Source organism: Achroia grisella, unplaced genomic scaffold, assembly GCF_030625045.1.
Source record: "Achroia grisella isolate CSIRO2021 unplaced genomic scaffold, CSIRO_AGI_Agris_v1 utg780, whole genome shotgun sequence".
NCBI lineage: Eukaryota > Metazoa > Arthropoda > Insecta > Lepidoptera > Pyralidae > Achroia > Achroia grisella.
In genome coordinates, this window is record NW_026713020.1 from 7,935,169 (window position 1) to 7,955,408 (window position 20,240).

Genomic DNA, 20,240 nt, shown 5'->3' on the forward strand with positions numbered 1-20,240 from the left:
TCAAATAGATATAATTAAATAAATTAACACGGAAATAGGTTTAAATGGGTACTACTTTGCTTCAATCTGCGACCATTTAAATTAAATAAGTCAAAAATAATTTATTCACGTAGAACATTTTAGCCGCCTACGAAAAAAATTTAAAACTTTTTAGCAGCTTATGAACGTTAAGTATTATTATGCAATTTTTTTTATTACTATCGACGGTCTCGGTAGTCCAGCGGTCTAGCACACCGCTTTACGTCCGATGGTCGCGGGTTCGATTCCTCGCACGGCACAAACATTTGTATTCATGAGTATGATTGTTTGTATCGGTCTGGGTGTTTTATATGTTTTACAAAAAATATGTATCTAAGTATTTATATCAGTCGTCTAATACTCATAACACAAGCTCTGCTTAGCTTGGGACTAGATGGCGTTGTGTTAATTGTCTAGGGTTATTTATTTATTTATTTACTATTTGTTATCGTCAAGTTAGATTCAATTGAGAAGAAATGGCAAATAACTCAACTGTATTCTTTTTTTAAAGCTACTTCGCTTACATATTTTACTTATATAAGTGTCTATGTCTAATATTAAATGGAAATCACGTGCAATAACAAATATTGCGAGTCACGTTTGTCCTTTTAAGTAATGTTTTGCTTAATATAAGTATGATTGAACAGACGTTTTAAATTTATTCAAACGCATTTAAAGGACTACAGACCATTCCCTAAAATTTATCAGCATTATCTCTCCCCAGCATTATCTCGATTTAATAAAAATCAATGTAATTCAACAAATAATATATATTTGCAGATCGTCGCTATATTAATACTCAGCCTAATGTTTAATAATTATGTATTTTACTTTTGTTTTAGATTATACAATTTGTTATTTGAATTTTATTTAGTATCTATCCTTTGACATTTTTTTTTGTTTGCACCAATTATTACCCACTCAGTACCACATATCCCACTGTTTTAGGTTGACTGGAAGAGATCTCTTCTAGGGATAAGTCCACCTTTGCTCACATTGTCTCTAAATTATAATATATTGTTATTATCTTTGCAATAAAGAATATATGTATTATTATTAGTGAGGGCACAGTTTCTTGTCAGTTCTACTTGGATCGAAATTTCAGAACTGACGAAGAAATTCACAATTTAAAATTCAAAAATCATTTATTCATGTAGGACATTTTAGCCGCTTATGAACGTCAAGTTTTCGGTATATAGATCCAATTGAGAAGAACTGGCAAGAAACTCAATTGAATTTTTTTTTTTTAGAATAGAAATAATCTTTATTAAAATAAACTCATTACAAGCACTTTTGAATAGTAATATTTTGATTCTACCACTCATTCGGAATGCAAATTCATCACAAGAAGAATGAACAAGAAACTTGTGTGTTGCTCTTTTTAATAGATATTTTTTTTTATATAAATAATTACAGTATAGCAAGAGTAAGTAAGAGGCATGCGATAATCAACATAGAAGTCGCTACGCACTCATTATTAATGTAATTAGATAATATTGTCAGTGCTATGGATTTAAAGTTTTTCTATAAAAACATTATTATCATTAACGAATTCTTCAATTTTATAGTAAACTTTTTTGCAAAGGAACTGTTTTATATGACATTTAAATCTTTTTTCTGGCAGATTTAGAACAGACCTGAACCTTACGCAATTGCCATAAAACGAATTACTAACTTTAGCCAAACGACAGAATAGATTTGACTCAATCACAAGTGTCTGCAATTAGGGATACATACATAAATATTTAGTTTACATCCACAGCATACACAATAGATAATAAATACAAAAAAACATATAACAGAAACGGTAACAATAATGACAATACGAAATGTACGCCACATGTTTTTTTTTGGACTACTCTAATGCTGTTGGCCTTTACAGCTTCACCGGACGATAGGGGTTAAGTGCAGATGGCACTCCAAACCAAAGAAAGGACTTATGGAGCGGCTGATAGCCAACTCCCGCCTGACGGATGCGACTTTAGTCTGAGAGCACCGCTAGGGTTTCGAACCTCAGATCAGGCCGTCGTAATTTCGATTTCCGTTTAAGTTGGGCGGGGATTGGTCGGAGGGGACGCTACAAGTGTTACATAATTTTACTGGACTGTGGTGCCGCAATAGGCAAAAAGGCTGTAGCTCAGTGTATTTTGCCAAGGGAGCAAACACTGATTATCAGCTATAGCTTATATTAGGTATGTAGAGTATGTAATAACTTATGCTACGTTTACATTCAGCCGCTTCCCCTGCCACTTGCGCTGCCGGAAATATTGCCGGGCGACAACTGAGCGAGAGGGCTGAATGTAAAAACACCAGTTCTTTGACTCGCGCACAAAAACCGACAATCGAGGGAGCGCCGGGCAGCGCGAGAGGATGCGCCAATGGCATGGGAAGTGTTTTCACTCGTGTTTACACTCTCGCGCTGCTCACTTCCCTGCCCACTCGGACTGAGTGTAAATTGGGCATTAGATCAGTGGTCGGTAAAAGATTTTAGGTGGGGTCCGGAAAGTGTAGAAAATTAGGTAATAGGTACAATTGGCAACCACGGACCGGAAGACGCAGCTGGACCGACGATCTGGTCAAGATCGCTGGAAGGCATTGGATGCGAGCAGCGCAGGACCGATCGTCGTGGAGATCTTTGGGGGAGGCCTATGTCCAGGAGTGGACTTCCGGGTTGAGATGATGATGAAGATGAGCTACAATTGAGATTCTTGCTCAATTCTTCTCAATTGGAATTAGGTATATATTGGACGGTAGGGAAAAAATTATAATATAAAAAATTTGACGTTCATAAGCGAATAAAATGTCCTACATGAATAAATTAATTTTAAATTTGAATTTAAATTAGATTTTATATACGTATTTCTGTTTTCCTTGTAACCACAATTCCAAAACCGACAGTTCCATGCCTCTATTGTTTACCATCCACTAGCAACTCCGAAATATGACTCATGTCTATATGAGATCTATTTGAACTATAATTAGACATGTTTGGGCATGTCAACAAGCACTTAAGTTATTAAGTCATGTAACAGGTTATCGTTATTTCCATGTATTGAAATCAAGTCGTTCACTAAATAATGGTAGCTGACGTTTTTCGCAGAATTCTCGTATATATTGGCCCGTGAGCAAACAACAGATTCTGGTCTGGCCCATTTCCTGTCGGTTGAAAACTTCCAACAATATAGACAGCTATTTCTGATTTTAATTAGGTATCTACCTTTTGTATTTAAGCCATCTAGTGAGCATGAAACGTCTTTTAAAAAAATATATTCTGAACTAGCTGTTCCCGCGACTTCGTCCGCGTGGAATTTAACTTTATTTTTCTAAAATAAAAGTAGCCTAAAGAACCAAAAATTATTTTGTTCGTCTTAATTTATTCGTTCCATTGGGTACTGATAGGTTCTCGCTGCTCGCATCCAATGCCTTCCAGCGATCTTAACCAGATCGTCGGTCTTGCTGGAGCCGTTCCCACGTATGGACATGTAATGCGAAGGAATTATGAGAATATTTTAAAGAAAGAATTATGTATGTAATATGTGAATGATTTTAAGGGCAAAAAAAGGCCGAAAAAAGATGTTATTATATGCCATAAAATTTTAAAAAAGAGTCTATTTTTAATTACTCTCCTTAACAATCAAATTGCCCCTTGAGGGGCTCAGGCCCCACGTTGGGAAACACTGATCTGGGTCTAGACCCTGGAAAAGGACAGTCTATCTTTTAATGCCTAAAAGGGTCGTAATGGGTTGAAATGGGAGATTTTTTTATTTATTTTTTTTATTTCTTTTTAAATTTAGAGACTTTTGTACCATCTAAGTACATGTCAGTCCCATTGTACCCTAAAACCAATCACTCCATTACCTCACCAGTGAACAAATTGCCGTAGCCGCACCGCCCGAAGGATCCGCTAAAACAGTTAGTATGGCACCAACATCTAATATATTTATTTCATGGTCTCACGTTATTCCATGTCGTAGACTCTCGTTCCTGACACACTCCATCAGCAGATGATGGGAGATGAAAAGTTGTATAGAAGTATCGTCATTTTAAAATCTGGAAATATGAAACTTATTTTATGGTTGTTATTCAGAAAGGGTTCTAAGGTTTTAAAACAGAGATGAATGGCATTTTCTTTATTCTGTCAAGGTTACTATTCCACGCGGATGAAGTCGCGAGCAGAGCTAGTTTACTATATACCTATATAAAGTTAAATTATGTGTCACGATATATACATATATATATATATTTATTTTAGGTTCTTAGTTGTACAATTAGGTTATGTAAATACTAGTTATATAATAATATGTATATAAATATTAATGAAAGTAAAATGTGATTTGCAGAAATTATAACAGCATATCCACATTACGTCCATATTAGTATTAACATTAACAATTTATTAATGTACTTCACATTGTTCTTACAATTGTATATGTATATATATTTATTCTATTTTATAATTATATATCAACGAACTCGCCCTCTCTCTTTCCCTTGCTTGCAGTCCCCAACAGGATCCATAATCGATCTGCTGTGAACTTAACTACTCTAAAATTGTTTGTTACTCGTTCACGCAAATACTACTGAACGAATTTTGATGAAACTCTACAGTAATATAGCTTATACATCAGAATAACATATAGGCTATGATTTAAAAGGATATTATCCAAAATTCGACGAAATATAATGTATGATAAATGTTACAGACGAAGTTGCGCGAGTCACCTATATCTATACATATAACTAAATTGGAGTGTCTGTAAATGTCTGTCTGGCTAAAATGTCCTATATGAACAAATGATTGTTTTTAATTTAATAATACTAATATGAATAATAATAGTAATCATTTATTCAGCATGAAAAAGAGTACAGAGTAAAAAAGAAAACTTAAAAACTAATGATTTGCTATGCTGAAAAGGCTTCCACTCAGCTGGTGCCGCAGCGTGTCACTACAGCGCTGATTTTCAGTGGAGCCACTTGAAAAAAATAAATAGCATTCGTGATGAATTTAAATATAATTCATCCATTTAACTGATTCTTCATTTTAATTATAAGTATGTGTGATAAATAGAAGAAAAATATATAAGTATAAAAAAGTGTTGATAGAAAGACTTGCTGAGTTTCTTGTCAGTTCTTCTCATCTCGAAATCATTCCGAACTGACGGTAGATTTGACATATCATAAGAGTCTGTAATAGACCTGCATGAATAAAGATATTTTGAATTCGAAATTTGAACTTTTGTGTAATGTAATGTAGCTTGAATATATTTATTTATTTAATCAATTTGAATTTGAATAAACAAATAAATTTATAGGAAGTTGTTTTTTGTTTATCTTCATATAAACTTTAGTACTCGCACTCAAGACTAACTCTCCGGTGACGGCAACACCTGTAACAAACTTATTACTAACGAATGTGTTACGTAATCATTCACTTGTATAGACATCCGTACAGAGTGTATAGTGTGTATTTCTCGGTAATCAATTATGTGTATGCTTAGGTATACTATTCATATTATTACATAATTGCAGGTTTAATTGAATTTGCACTTTGTATACTTGGTTTTCTATAGACAATTACCATAAATAATAGCTGTTTATAGAGGAAATATAATGGCGTGAAGTCAGGTCAAAAAGTCATGTCATTTGCTTCGCGGAACGAAAAGAATGCTATGTGATAATGATAAATGGAATAGAATAGAATAGAATAGAAAATCATTTATTCATATAAACTTAATTTAACCACTTTTGAATAGTCATAACATTTTTTTTAATCCACCGCTCGTTCGGAAAGCTGTCTCATCACAAGAAGAACGAGCAAGAAACTTGTGTGTTGCTCTTTTAAATAATCCTTGTAAGTTTACATTTACAAGTTGAAACGTGTGAATACAAACTACCAACAAGCACTAATTTTTTGGGTCAAATATAAATATACAATAAGATTAAATCAGTCGTAGTGATAAGAGCAGACCAGTCCCTACAAGCAGCACTCGTTCACGAGTATAACGTATGAGCCAGCCATCACTGCGCTCGACCATATTTTAGGGAGCCCAATGACCCGGCCCACCACGCCGCCACATGTCTGGACATTTTAGTGAGCATGACTACTCATTCCACTCGACCATGTCATGGATAGATAGAGTCTATTCTAACTTCTAGAACTAAGTTGTATACTGTCATAACTTGTAAATTCACTGCTTCATGTTAGCTGATATTCTTTAATTGAGGCCCAGGAAATAAAAGGAAAAGAAAAGGAAAGGAGAAGAAAGCTTGGCGGCTGAAGGCTGCTAGTGCGACAGAGGTTCTTTTTCTGTTGGCCGCAGTTGGCCTTTACAGCTTCACCGGACGACAGGGGGCGAGTGCAGATGGCACTCCAAACCAAAGGAAGGACTTATGGAGCGGCTGAAGGCCAACTCCCGCCTGACGGATATGATCTAATTTTTATTTTAACTATCTATATGTGTAGTGTATAGAAACTACGAGATCTGGATAATAACTGCTTTATTAATAATATGTAGGTACTTAAATAAGAACTAAAACACGAACACCCTCAACAATATGGATATACATCTATACATATAAATAAAATTGGAGTGTCTGTTTGTAACATTGAAATAACCGTTTTTTACTACATGCATATGTATATAAATACGGTACATACACCAAAATAACATTTTTTACAATTTTTGTCTGTCTGTCTGTCTGTTCGTTCCGGGTAATCTCTGAAATGGCTGGACCGATTTTGACGGGATTTTTTTGGCATGTAGCTGATGTAATAAGGAGTAACTTAGGCTACTTTTATTTTAAAAAAATAAAGTTAAATTCCACGTGGACGAAGTCGCGGGTACAGCTAGTCTTTAATAAATAAATAGTTTTTTTTTATTGAAAATGGCGACGCATGCCGCCGGTATGATGATGTAATTCACACGAGTCTTTATTTCTAAGTTAAACAATTTTCCTGTAGCTTTATAGACATAGCCATTACGAAATACGAAGTGTTTAATATCCTTCAATGACACAGACTAACAGAACTCCCTTCGATCGAAACCCCCTCTGATCGATCCCCCGTCCAATTCAAACGGGGATCGAAATTACGACGGCCTGAGCTGAGGTTCGAACCTTAGCGGTGGCCTCAGACTAAAGTCGTATCCGACTATTGACGACCGATGTATTAACTTGGTGGTTATGTCCAATGGTCGCGGGTTCGATTCCTCGCATTGCACAAACATTTATATTCGTGAGTATGATTGTTTGTATCGGTCAGGGTGTTTTCTATGTATAATATGTATGTATTTACGAAAACAATATTATGTATATGTATCAGTTGTCTAGTACCCATAACACAAGCTTTAGCTAGCTTATCTTGGGTCTAGATGGCGCTGTGTGAATTGTCCTGAGATTATTATTATTATTATCCGTCAGGCGGGAGTTGGCCTTCAGCCGCTCCATTGGTTTGGACTCCTTCCTTTGGTTTGGAGTGCCATCTGCACGGACGATAGGGGGCCACCCTATCGTCCGGTGAAGCTGTAAAGGCCAGCTGCGGCCAACAGCATTAGAGTAGTCCGAAAACGCAAATGTCAGCAGAGAAATGTTATGTAGGTATTAAGGATGCTGCACAGAGGGGGCTATAGTGTCTGAGTCTGTCTGCGAGTGTCCTGCCCAGATGAGAGGGTAATTCTACGAGACCTAATATTAACAATGTAGAACCAAACAAATGTTTATAGAAGACGTAGATTTTAAGTCTTTTTTATTTTCCCGCGCAAATAGTAATGCGCCACAGATACTCAATATTGCACGGCGCGCAGCTGCGGTAGGTTAATGAGGGGACCTCATTACCCTACCGCAGCTGCGCGATCCTCCCTCCGATCGAGCCTCCCTCCGATCGATCCTCCCTCCGATCGATCCTCCCTCCGATCGATCCTCCCTCCGATCGATCCTCCCTCCGATCGATCCTCCCTCCGATCGATCCTCCCTCCGATCGATGCTCCCTCCGATCGATCCCCTGTCCAATTCAAACGGGGATCGAAATTACGACGGCCTGAGCCGAGGTTCGAATCCCTAGTGGTGCCCTCCGACTAAAGTCAATCCGTCAGGCAGGAGTTGGCCTTCAGCTGCTCCATAAGTCCTTCCTTGGTTTGGAGTGCCATCTGCACTCGCCCCCTATCGTCCGGTGAAGCTGTAAAGGCCAGCTGCGGCCAACAGCATTAGAGTAGTCCGAAAAAAAAACCAAAAAGGTTAATGAGGACGTTATAGCTGTATGCGATGTTAATATTAAACTTGAGTATTAATACTTGTATTTATGTGTTATTGCTATATAAAAATCAACAGGCAAATAATATAACACTGCCTACATAACAATTATAGTATTATTAATAACAGTGGCGTAACAGCAGGGTGCTAAGTCGGCAAAATGCCACGAGCCCGCAGCCGGAAAGGGCCCTCGCGGTCAGAGGAGAATCCCAACTAGTAAGATAGATAAATATATCGTTTATTTGTTTGTTACTAATCACACACAATATGTTCATAAGAATAGACAATACATAATACGACATAAGATTTATAAAATTGTGTTACTATGTGTGATCTGTAGCAATACAAAAAGGTCGAAGCTCAGCGTGGAACAATGTTCAGAGAACAAAACACTGATTTTCAGCCTTAACTCATTTGAGGGTACGTGAAAATAATAATTAAAATAAAAAGAGCAATATTATTGGTGATTGTCTGTGCGGTGTGTGTATAATAAAAATAATGTAAATAGTTCAGAGTATAATTTGATATAATTTTAACTGAGTGGTAAGGGTTAAACGAAAAAAAAGAAAAAATTAATAAGATAGAAATTTTTTTATTAAAAATTACGTGAGATTGCAACCGCTAGCCAAGAAATTTATGTGGAATGCCTAAAATTTGTTTTATTAATAAGTATTCTTTGTGATGTTTTTTAAAACTGTGTAACATTAATTATTACATATTTATTTTAAAAAAAATGGTTAGTTTTTAATTTATGTTACTTTACCTACTTGAAAAATCTTCTTTGCCTGGGAAATATACACTCTATCCTGAAGAGATAAAAATCATCGCTCCTAATAATATCCTTCAATTCTTGCCTTCCCTAACGGGTCTAGGTAACGAACTTTGAAAAAGGGCGAGCATAAAAGATTTAAAGAGGTCGTAGTGTTATTGGTTTTAGCACCTGACAATACTTTAAAAACCCTAATAAAAAAATACCTATTTAGTTGCCTACATGCATATGTTGTAAAAAAAAAACAGGAGGGAAGTGGCAACCGATCAATTTGCCACGGGCCTCAAATGGTTTAGTTACGTTACTGTCTAATAAATAAAAAAATATGTTTTTAACAATATAACTTTAATATACTTATAAATGACAATAAATCTCAAAGATAAGTAATAACTTCAGAATTGTTCTTAATCTCGAGTATTTTTTTTATTATTATCTCAAGGAAATAGTTTATAAGGTTTAATCCAAGGCGAGCTGCTTCAGGGGCACCTTGTCGAAGAGTTTCCTTATCTCCATGACGGTCTTCTTCATCACAGCATCCATGATCGGTTGAGACAGCTCGTTGAAGATATCCCGCCAGTTGCTGTTAGCGAACTCATGTATGGAATCCGCTGGGAAATCAAAACAAATATATATTTAGGGTGGGTACGTAGATATACCTGAGGGATAAATTAATGATAAATAAATGAAAAATATAATACACTAGCTACGCGCGCCCCGGCTTTGCATCAGGAACCAGTATTACTGTGTACATGTATTATACATATAAACCTTCGTCTAGAATCACTCTATCTATTAACAAAAACCGCTTCAAATATCCGTTGTGTAGTTATAAAGATTTAAGCATATATAGGGATGGACAGACAGCGACAGCGACTTTGTTTTATACTATGTGATGATGTTAGCCAATTCTCATACATATTGCATATGCACACCAAATTTCATAGAGATTTTAGTAACTAACACCGCGTGTATAGTTTGTGCGCATTACAAATATAACATATATATATATATATATACTAGCTGTTCCCGTGACTTCGTCCGCGTGGAATTTAACTTTATTTTTCTAAAATAAAAGTAGCCTAAAGAACTAAAAATTATTTTGTTCGTCTTAATTTATTCGTTCTATTAGGTACTGATAGGTTCAAACTAATGTATTTACATCCTGCATCATCCCATATTTAATCCCCATGGGGGTTAAATTTATAAAATCCTATTTACATAAGCGAAGGTCTTCATCATAGTAGCTCCAATCTTTAATTTCAGTTCAATCAGTCGAAAATCTAAGAAGAGATATACAAACTTTCATCCCCTATTTTATCCCCTTGGAGGTAGAATTAAAAATCCTTTCTTAGCGGATGCCTACGTCATAACATCTACCTGCATGACAAATTTCAGCCCGATCCGTCTAGTGGTTTGGGCTGTGCGTTGATAGATCACTATGTCACCTTTGAGTTATATATATTTAGATATATATATATAAATATACATATATTTATACATAGTGAAACACAGTTAGCCCTAAGAAAACTTCTGCTATATCAAAATGCAACTAAAGTCAATATGTGAACAGCAAATCATAACGTCAGTGAAACAAATAAAAGAAAAAAACATAGTTTTGGCACACTCACAGAGCTCCCTGTTGCCATTGAAGAGGTTCTGGAACTGGAAGTGTACATTCCCGATCACCTGCTGCGTGTAGGACCAGTCCTGGAAAACCCAGTACATCTCACCGGCAGACTGACGCTCACCCATCTCGAAGGAGAAATCCACCATTATGTCATCTGAGAACAACCGATTACATTATAATAATAATCTCAGGACAATTCACACAGCGCCATCTAGACCCAAGTTAAGCTAGCTAAAGCTTGTGTTATGGGTACTAGATAACTGATACATATATACATAGATTTTTTTGTAAATTCATACATATTATACATAGAAAACACCCAGACCGATACAAACAATCATACTCATGAATACAAATGTTTGGGCCTTTTTTTTTTGGACTACTCTAATGCTGTTGGCCGCAGCTGGCCTTTAATAAATCACCGGACGTTACCCGAGTGCAGATGGCACTCCAAACCCGCGGACGGACTTATGGAGCGGCTGAAGGCCAACTTCTGCCTGACGGATACGACTTTAGTCTGAGGGCACCACTAGGGGGTTTGAACCTCGGCTCAGGCCTTCGTAATTTCGATCCCGGTTTGAATTGGACGGGGGATTGATCGGAGAGGAATGTTTGTGCCGTGCGTGGAATCGAACCCGCGACCATCGGTCGTAAAGCGGTGTGCTAGACCGCTAGACCAGCATCGTCAGATTTATATTAGATTTAGTTATACATATATGTGGACTTAATTACAACTTCAACTTTTGTTATGAGGTATATAATTTTTCCCATTGACATGGATAATGTAATAATATTAAAGAAACTTATTATAAATTTTGTAATGGCATATTGTAAATTTAATATTGTAATGGGTGAAAACTGTGATCGGTACAGTTATATGCTGTTATATATATGTAATATAATTGACGTAGTGGAGTAACCTGAACCTCATGCTCGCTATAAAGTTCAAACTTGTGGCGGCGTGGTGGGCCGGGTCGATGTGCTCCCTCAAATATGGTTGAGTACAATGATGGCTGGCTCATACGTCATACTCGTGAACGGGTGCTGCTTGTGGGGACTGGTCTGTTCAGGTTGTGAACACTGATTTAATTTTTTTGTTTCATTGCGATAGCATATGCTGGAGGTCACTCTATTCTATACAAATTTGAATTTTAATGACTGTATATTATTGTAAACATGTTCCACTATTATTTGAAAAAAAAACGAGCTGAGTTTCTTGTCAGTTCGTCTCATCTCGATATCATTCCGAACTGACGGTAGATTTGACATATCATAAGAGTCTGTAATATACCTACATGAATAAAGATATTTTGACTTTGAATTTGAATTTGAATATTATTAGCCAGTTCAAATAGTTATAATATAATAAATTGGGAGAGGGGGTTGTTTGTAATGTGGACTGATGATCTTATTGCTAGCTAGCAATGTACCATGTCAGGTTGACTGGAAACCATCGTGATAAATTCTTGATGAATTTATCACGATGGGTATACGTCATACTCGTGAATAATATGTAAACTGTTCAAGTTGGAAAGTTTATTTTTAGGTTTCGTATTATGATGTCTACATTAAAAACTTTGACCCCAGACTAATATAGTATACAGAAAGGTAGGTTAGGTTAGGTTTTGTATTGTGACCATTACAATACAAAGTTTCGCCACAGGATAGTACACGTGAAACAAAAATTCACTGTTACAATAGGAAGTGACCTAATCGTATCAAAACAGACAACTCTACTTGCCAACCAAGTCTATTCGAAAAGAAAACCGTCTTCACAAAAAAAAATCAACGACAACGTCATTTTATCCTCTTGAGGCCCCGCCACAGACCGTTAGCGCAAACTCTAGTCTTATATATAAAATTCTCGTGTCACAGTTTTCGTTTCCATACTCCTCCAACCGGTTTGAACATGATTGACCGATTCTCATGAAATTTTGTGAGCGTATTGAGTAGGTCTGAGAATCGGCCAACATCTATTTTCATCCCCCTAAATGTTAGGGGTAGTCCACCCCTAAATTTTTTTTTTATTTTAAGGCAAAACAACGTTTGCCGGGACAGCTAGTGATATATATAATAAAAGGATTTGGGGGCGGGGGCGGGGGGGAGGGATTGTTAATAATGAGGAACAGTAGCCCCCTTGCTAACAGTTTACCATGTTAGATCGACCTTCACGCTAAAACCATCGTGGTTAATTTCCGCGGTATCACCCACTAGAAATGTATAGTCTATGTGTAATTCTTATGTATAAGCTATATCACTGTAAAATTTCATCAAAATCCGTTCAGTAGTTTTTACGCGAAACAGTAACAAACATACATACATCCATACTCAAAAACTTTCGTATTTATAATATTGATAATTTTAAGTAATAATTTCAGAACAATTCACACAGCGCCATCTAGTCCCAACTTAAGCTAGCTAAACCTTGTATTATGGGTACTAGACACTGATACAAATACATAGGTTTTTCGTAAATACATACATATTATACATAGAAAACACCCAGACCGATACAAACAATCATACTTATGAATACAAATGTTTGTGCCGTGCGAGGAGTCGAACCCGCGATCATCTACCTTAACTACTATACCACCGAGGTCGTCTACAGTTAACAATTAGTTACATACTTATCTTGATCTTGTATTTGCCGCTGCCCTCTATTGGCATAATGAGCAGCTTCCCGTCCAGCTTGTAGTCACCTAAGAGCACTGCTGAACACTTCGTCTTAATTGTTATCTTCTTGTCTTTACGCCTATTAATAAAGATAAATCCGTCATACTCGTGAACGAGTGCTGCTTGTAGGGACTGGTCTGCTCTTATCACTACGACTGATTTAATCTTATTGTGTTTTTATATTTGAGCCTAAATAAATTAGTGCTGGTTGGTAGTTTGTATTCACACGTTTCGACTAGTAAAATGTGAACTTACAAGGATTATTTAAAAGAACAACACACAAGTTTCTTGCTCGTTCTTCTTGTGATGAGACAACTTTCCGAATGAGCGGTAGATTTAAAAAAAATGTTGACTATTCAAAAGTGCTTAAATTAAGTTTATTTGAATAAATTATTTTTTATTCTATTCAATTCTATTCTTTTATTATACAGTTAAAATGGTACACTCTATTCTCCTAAACTTGAATTTAAAGAATTTGACTTGAGAAACTCTTTTGATATTAATATGATTAAAGTTTTCTTGTATTGTATAATCAAAATTATATAATTGTCACTTCACTCTCTACCATCTACCATTAAAACATTTTTCCAGTTACAAATAGTTTCTTTACACATTTCTACAACAATTAGACTATTTGCTTTTGCAATAGCATATGCTGGTGGTCACTCTATTCTCACAAAAGTGAATTTAAAAATGAATCTATATTATTGTAAACATGTACAAATTTATTTGAAAAGAATACGAGCAGAGTTTCTTGTCAGTTCTCATTTCGAAATCATTCCGAACTGACGGTAGATTTGACATATCATAAGAGTCTGTAATAGAACTATATGAATATAGATATTTTGAATTTGAATTTGAATTTTGAGTTTTATCAAAATCGGTTCAGTAGATGTAAACCGACAGACAGAGCTATAAAATAATACTCACGCTAAATCCAATATTTGACATTTCCGCAGGCCTTTAACAACATTGTTTTTGAAGTCCATCTGGAGTCCAGCTTGGTTGGACTTGATCCGGCTGATGTGCATCGGGTCCAGGGAATCCATACCGAAATCGGGGTAGCCCGGGGCCAGGATGGGCACCGCCTTCTGAGCTGATGTCTTCAAGCACCTGCTGTCAGTCTGGCGACATGGCGTGATAAACGGCGCTGAAATAAAACCATAGATTAATATATTAAGTGACTAGTTACTCGCCCCGGCTTCGCACGGGTGTACATGTATTATATATATAAACCTTCCTCTTGAATCACTCTATCTACTAAAACAACCGCTTCAAAATCCGTTACGTAGTTTTAAAGATTTAAGCATTCATAGGGACAGACAGACAGTGACAGCGACTTTATTTTATACTACGTATTGATTAAGATATATATAACCCTTAAGGTATTTATAATATGGGCCATTATTATTATATAACTTAATAAAGTTACCTAAAATCTATACATATAAATAAAATGGGAGTGTCTGTTTGTAATATTGAAATAACCGTGTTTTTACTACATGCATATGAATATAAATACGGTACATACATCAAAATAATTTCTTTTACAATTTTTCTCTGTCTGATTGTTCCGGCTAATCTCTGAAATGGCTTGACCGATTTTGACAGAACTTTTTTTGGCAGGTAGCTGATGTAATAAGAAGTAACTTAGGCTACTTTTATTTAAAAAAATATTGTATTTTAGAAAAATAAAGTTAAATTCCATGCGGACGCAGTCGCGGGTACAGCTAGTTAATTAATAAAATGTATGTAAAACATATCCATAAATTCATTTATTAATTACTAGGTACTCGCCCCGGCTTCGCCCAGGTGTATATGTATTATACCTATAAACTTTTCTTTTGAATCAGTCTATCTATAAAAAAAAACGCTTCAAAATCCGTTGCGTAGTTTTAAATATTTAAGCATACATAGGGACAGACAGCGACAGTCACTTTGTTTTATACTATGTAATGATGTCCGCGACCATTACTTCCAATTAATATATAATTATCAACTAACTTATCTACAATAGTAAGTGTGAAATAAATTATATAAATCATTAGGAATATACGTAACTCTCCAAATATTTCCACAACTAAAACAATTATATTAGTTTCAAGTGTAAAACACATTAATTTTGCAAGTAAATTAATAAATAACGAAAAACAAGTTACATAGCACTGCACAGCCTGTCCTATGAAGGTCCTTTGTCCTATGAAATAAGGCCCTCCGATCGATCCCCCGTTTAGCCCTCAGATTAAAATCGTATCCGTCAAGAGGAAGTTACACTCCAGATCCTATCTTATGAAGTAGGGTACTATACGACGATCCCCGTGCAAAAATGGGGATCGATATTACGACGGTATGAGCCGTGGTTCGAACCCCTAGTGGTGCCCTCATACTAAAGTCGTATCCTTCAGACAGAAGTTGACCTTCCGCCACTCCATAAGTCCTTTGGTTTGACGTGCCATCTGCACTCACCCCCTATCGTCCGGTGAAACTTTAAAGACTAAAAAAGCATTAGAGTAGTTCGAAGAAAAACATAATTTTAATTTTCTAAAATATACTTAAAAAGCTACTCGCCTCAGCTTCGCACGGGTGTACATGTATTGTATATATAAACCTGCTCTTGAATCACTTTTAAATATTTAAGCACACATAGGGACAGACAGCGACAGCGACTTTGTTTTATACTATGTAATGATGATAAACAAACAATAGATACATATTTAATAAACTTTTAACAAGTTACTTGCTCGTTCTTCTTGTGATAAGACAGCTTTCCGAAGGAGCGGTAGATTAAAAAATTAAGGATGATTATTCAAAAGTGCTTAAATTAAATGTCATTTGAATAAAGACTGTTCTATTCTATTTTCTATTCTATAAAAAACATTACAACCTAAAGATATAAATTGTATTCATTAATTTGACGGCCTCGGTGGTCTAGCGGTTTAGTACATCGCTTTACCCCCCATGGTCGCGGGTTCGATTCCTCGCACGGTGCAAACATTTGTATCCATGAGTATCATTGTTTGTATCGGTCTGTGTATTTTCTATGTGTTTACAAAAAAATATCTTAGTATTTATATCAGTTGTCTAGTCCCCATAACACAAGCACTGCTTACCGTGGGACTAGATGGCGCTGTGTTAATTGTCCAGTCATTTATTTATTTATTAAAATGTTAGTATTATCCAGGGATCGATTCTTAGATCATTTCAATTTAAGACAGCATGTTAATAACTAGACTATCGAGGTCAAAAAACTAGACGCTATGATAAAAATAGCAGTGTTTATTTGGTTGTCAATTAAATAATATCAAAGGAAGTTCTAAGGATAGACGGACAGACATATAATGGGTATGTACGTGGTATATACTTAAGTAACACATCATAATATACCATTTATTTATTAGGGTTCCAAATAAAAAAAAAATAAATGGAACCCTTACAACTTTTTTCGTCCATACACAAAAACATCGAAATTAAGGCTATAGGTACATAACATCTTGGTGGGTACATATTAAGAAGGAGAAGGGGTGGATAAACTGTGACATTCTGTGACATTATGTGACAAAGTATACAAGTCGTATAGTATCGAGTAGTAAAGTATACAAAATAAACCCAGTGCATGTTTTAAAAAAAGAATGAAATATTAAATTTTTGTTTCTAAAGTATGGGTTTGATTCCTTGCGATTATGTAAGTAAATATATTTTTTTATTTACTGTTGTTTAAAAGATGAATGGATTGTGTGAAAGATGATATGAATAAAAGAAGAGTATGTTTAGATATGACGACTGATAGAGATCAGTGGAAGAGAATGACATACTGCGCCGACCCCAAATAATGGGATAAAGGCAAGGCAATGATGATATTTACTGTTGTTTAGTTCTACCATTATATTATCTGTGGTTCTACATTATGTTATCTGTGGTACTAACAAGCTCTGCTTAGTTTGGGACTAGAAGGCGCTGTTAGAGTTATTCAAGGATATTATTCTTTATTTGACTCAAACCAACTAAAACCTTGCGATTATTTTGTTTGATCGTATGCGTATACCCTATCGTGCTATCTGTGTCAGGGTCTAACATAACAATAACAATTTCTTTACAAACAATATTATTATATACTACCTGTGCCCACGGTTTTATCCGCATGAAATTTATAGCCTATATGTTATTCTGATGTAGCTATATCATCAAAAAAGTGTAAAGTTTCATTAAAATCCGTTTAGTAGTTTCTGCGTGAAAGAGTAACAAACTTCCTTACTCACAAACTTTCGCGTTCATGATATTATTAAAATTAGTACGGAATCCTAGATGTTTACGTCCGACTTGGACTTGACCGGTTTATTTTCACTTTCGCTGTGGCAGCAATTACCCGAGTACCGACCTAGGCAACCTTGACACCCATACATAATCGTGTCATACAGACGTTATGTTTCATACATCAGCATCTTTTTACATTAATATCCGTACAGACGTATGCAAAACAAAGTATTTCAATTTTATATTAATACTAGCTGTTCCCGCGACTTCGTCCGCGTGGAGTTTAACATTATTTTTTCCAAAATAAAGTAGCCTAAGTTACTCGTTATTACATTACCTACCTGCCAATAAAAGTCCCGTCAAAATCGACAGACAGACAGACAAAAATTTTAATAAATGTTATTTTGGTGTATGTACCGTATTTATATTCATATGTATGTAGTAAAAAACGGTTATTTCATTATTACCAACAGATATTCCAATTTTATTTATATGTATAGATTTGCATGTATAAAAACATGTGAATACTTGGATTCAGTTAACTAAATGTTTTTTAACCTAATTTATGCAAGTTAATTTACCAGTTAAGTAACAAACTATTCGAATTTTATACCATTATTTACGTGTATAAAAACATATACTTGTATTAGGTCAAGAAATGTTATTTAACCTAATTTGTGCAAGTTAAGTTACCAGTTAAGTACTTGTAAATTGAACTGGTTATTTATGACAAACTAATCGTAAACATAGTAATTATATTAGTTAACAGATGATGTCGCATAGTATATTTATATACATGAGATTAGAATGAACTAAAGAAAAAAATAAATATAATTTGATAAAATAAAAAATAAAATAGTAACTAGACAATTCGATGCTTTTTTGTTTCTAAACCGGTTATAATGATACAAAAGCTAAGCTTTTATTTACTGAAACCTTCCATATTACTGTGTGAAAACCACACACGAATCAGTTAAGCTGTTTCTGAGATTAGCATGCACAGGCAAACAGATAAAAATTCTAACAATAAATTCAGCTTCAGTTATGTTTATGAAGATCCCAATTATAGTTTTCCGACCATCGCTATTCCTACTTACTCGAAATTAATATTTGGGGATTTTTTTAAAGGTTTATATAATGTTTTTAATAACTTTTAATTTTTGCTTTTTATATATATTTTATTCTCTATTAATTTTGAATTTTGAGTGCGTAGCAACTTCTATGTTGATTATCGCATGCCTCTTACTTGTTATACTGTAATTATTTATATAAAAAAAAACATCTATTAAAAAGAGCAACACACAAGTAATTATTTATTTCTTGCTCATTCTTCTTGTGATGAATCTGCATTCCGAATGAGTGGTAGAATCAAAATATGACTATTCAAAAGTGCTTGTAATGAGTTTATTTGAATAAAGATTAATTCTACTTCTAAAATTGTTTGCTTTTTCTAAAATAAGCTCTGCTGAGTTTGGGAGTAGATGGCGCTGTACACACAGCGTTATAATTATTAATGCTTTCTCGATAAACAAAATTATGTATGAACGAATTATTTATTACGGAAAATAATATTTGAATAAAGATTTCTACTCACCTATTTTCTGTCCATAAATGCACACACACACAGAAAAACAAACAGATATAAATAACTGCACCTTCATTTTGTATAACTGTCAATGGACCAGGGATCGCTTAAACGGTTAACCAACAAATGTAGCAGTATTTATACGTATTGGAAACTTATATAATGCAATTAACGTAAGTTATACAACGATATACCTACCTTAGCAATTAAAAAATAGAGGTGATAATAGCGAAATCTGCTTTGTTCTAATACAATAAAACCGCATATAATCAATTTGTATCTTAATGACAAATGTTACGCAGCACTTTAATGGGACCATCTGTTTATCATTTTTTGTACTTCCGTTACGTAATTGGATATATTCAACTATTTTATACGACTTTTTAAGAACGTATAACAGATTAGTATCCTAGGGAAACAAAAAGATAAAGAGGTCGAACATAAAGATGGTGGAAAGATGAAATAAAGCTACCAACAGGCCTACTGGAGATAGACAGCCCAAAATACACTGGAATTATTAAAAATAATAATAATAATCTCAGGACAATTCACACAGCGCCATCTAGACCCAAGTTAAGCAAGCTAAAGCTTGTGTTATGGGTACTAGACAACTGATACAAATACGTAGATAATTTTTTTTCGTAAATACATACATATTATACATAGAAAATACCCAGACCGATATTATAGAAACAATCATACTCATGAATGCAAATGTTTGTGCCGTGCGAGGAATCGAACCTGCGACCATCGGATGTAAAACGGTGTGCAAAACCGCTAGACCACCGAGGTCGTCATTAATAGAAATAGAAATAATCCTTATTCAAATAAACTTAATATAAGCACTTTTGAACTGTCATTTTAATTCTACCATACATTCGGGACGCAGACTCATCACAAGAAGAATGAGCAAGAAACTTGTGTGTTGCTCTTTTAAATAAATGTTTTAAGTAGATTTACATTAATTAATTATTATTATAAGAATAACAATTCGTAATAAATTTTAAATTATAATTGTGCAACTTATAATAAATCTATTTTTTATTGTAATAGTAAAAAAAGTAATT

At 34.9% G+C, this 20,240-nt stretch overlaps 1 protein-coding gene across 1 annotated transcript; it reads right to left on the minus strand.

Annotated features, from left to right (window-relative positions):
- Positions 1 to 9,390: 9,390 nt before the first annotated feature.
- LOC131851096 (protein takeout-like) lies at positions 9,391 to 19,273 on the minus strand. Its single transcript, XM_059201523.1, has 5 exons — positions 19,183 to 19,273; positions 14,268 to 14,487; positions 13,292 to 13,416; positions 10,663 to 10,815; positions 9,391 to 9,642 (listed from the first exon to the last, which is right to left on the minus strand). Exons 1-5 carry the CDS (start codon positions 19,247 to 19,249, stop codon positions 9,491 to 9,493), a joined length of 717 nt encoding a protein of 238 aa, XP_059057506.1. The 5' UTR covers positions 19,250 to 19,273; the 3' UTR covers positions 9,391 to 9,490.
- Between the last annotated feature and the right edge of the window lie 967 nt (positions 19,274 to 20,240).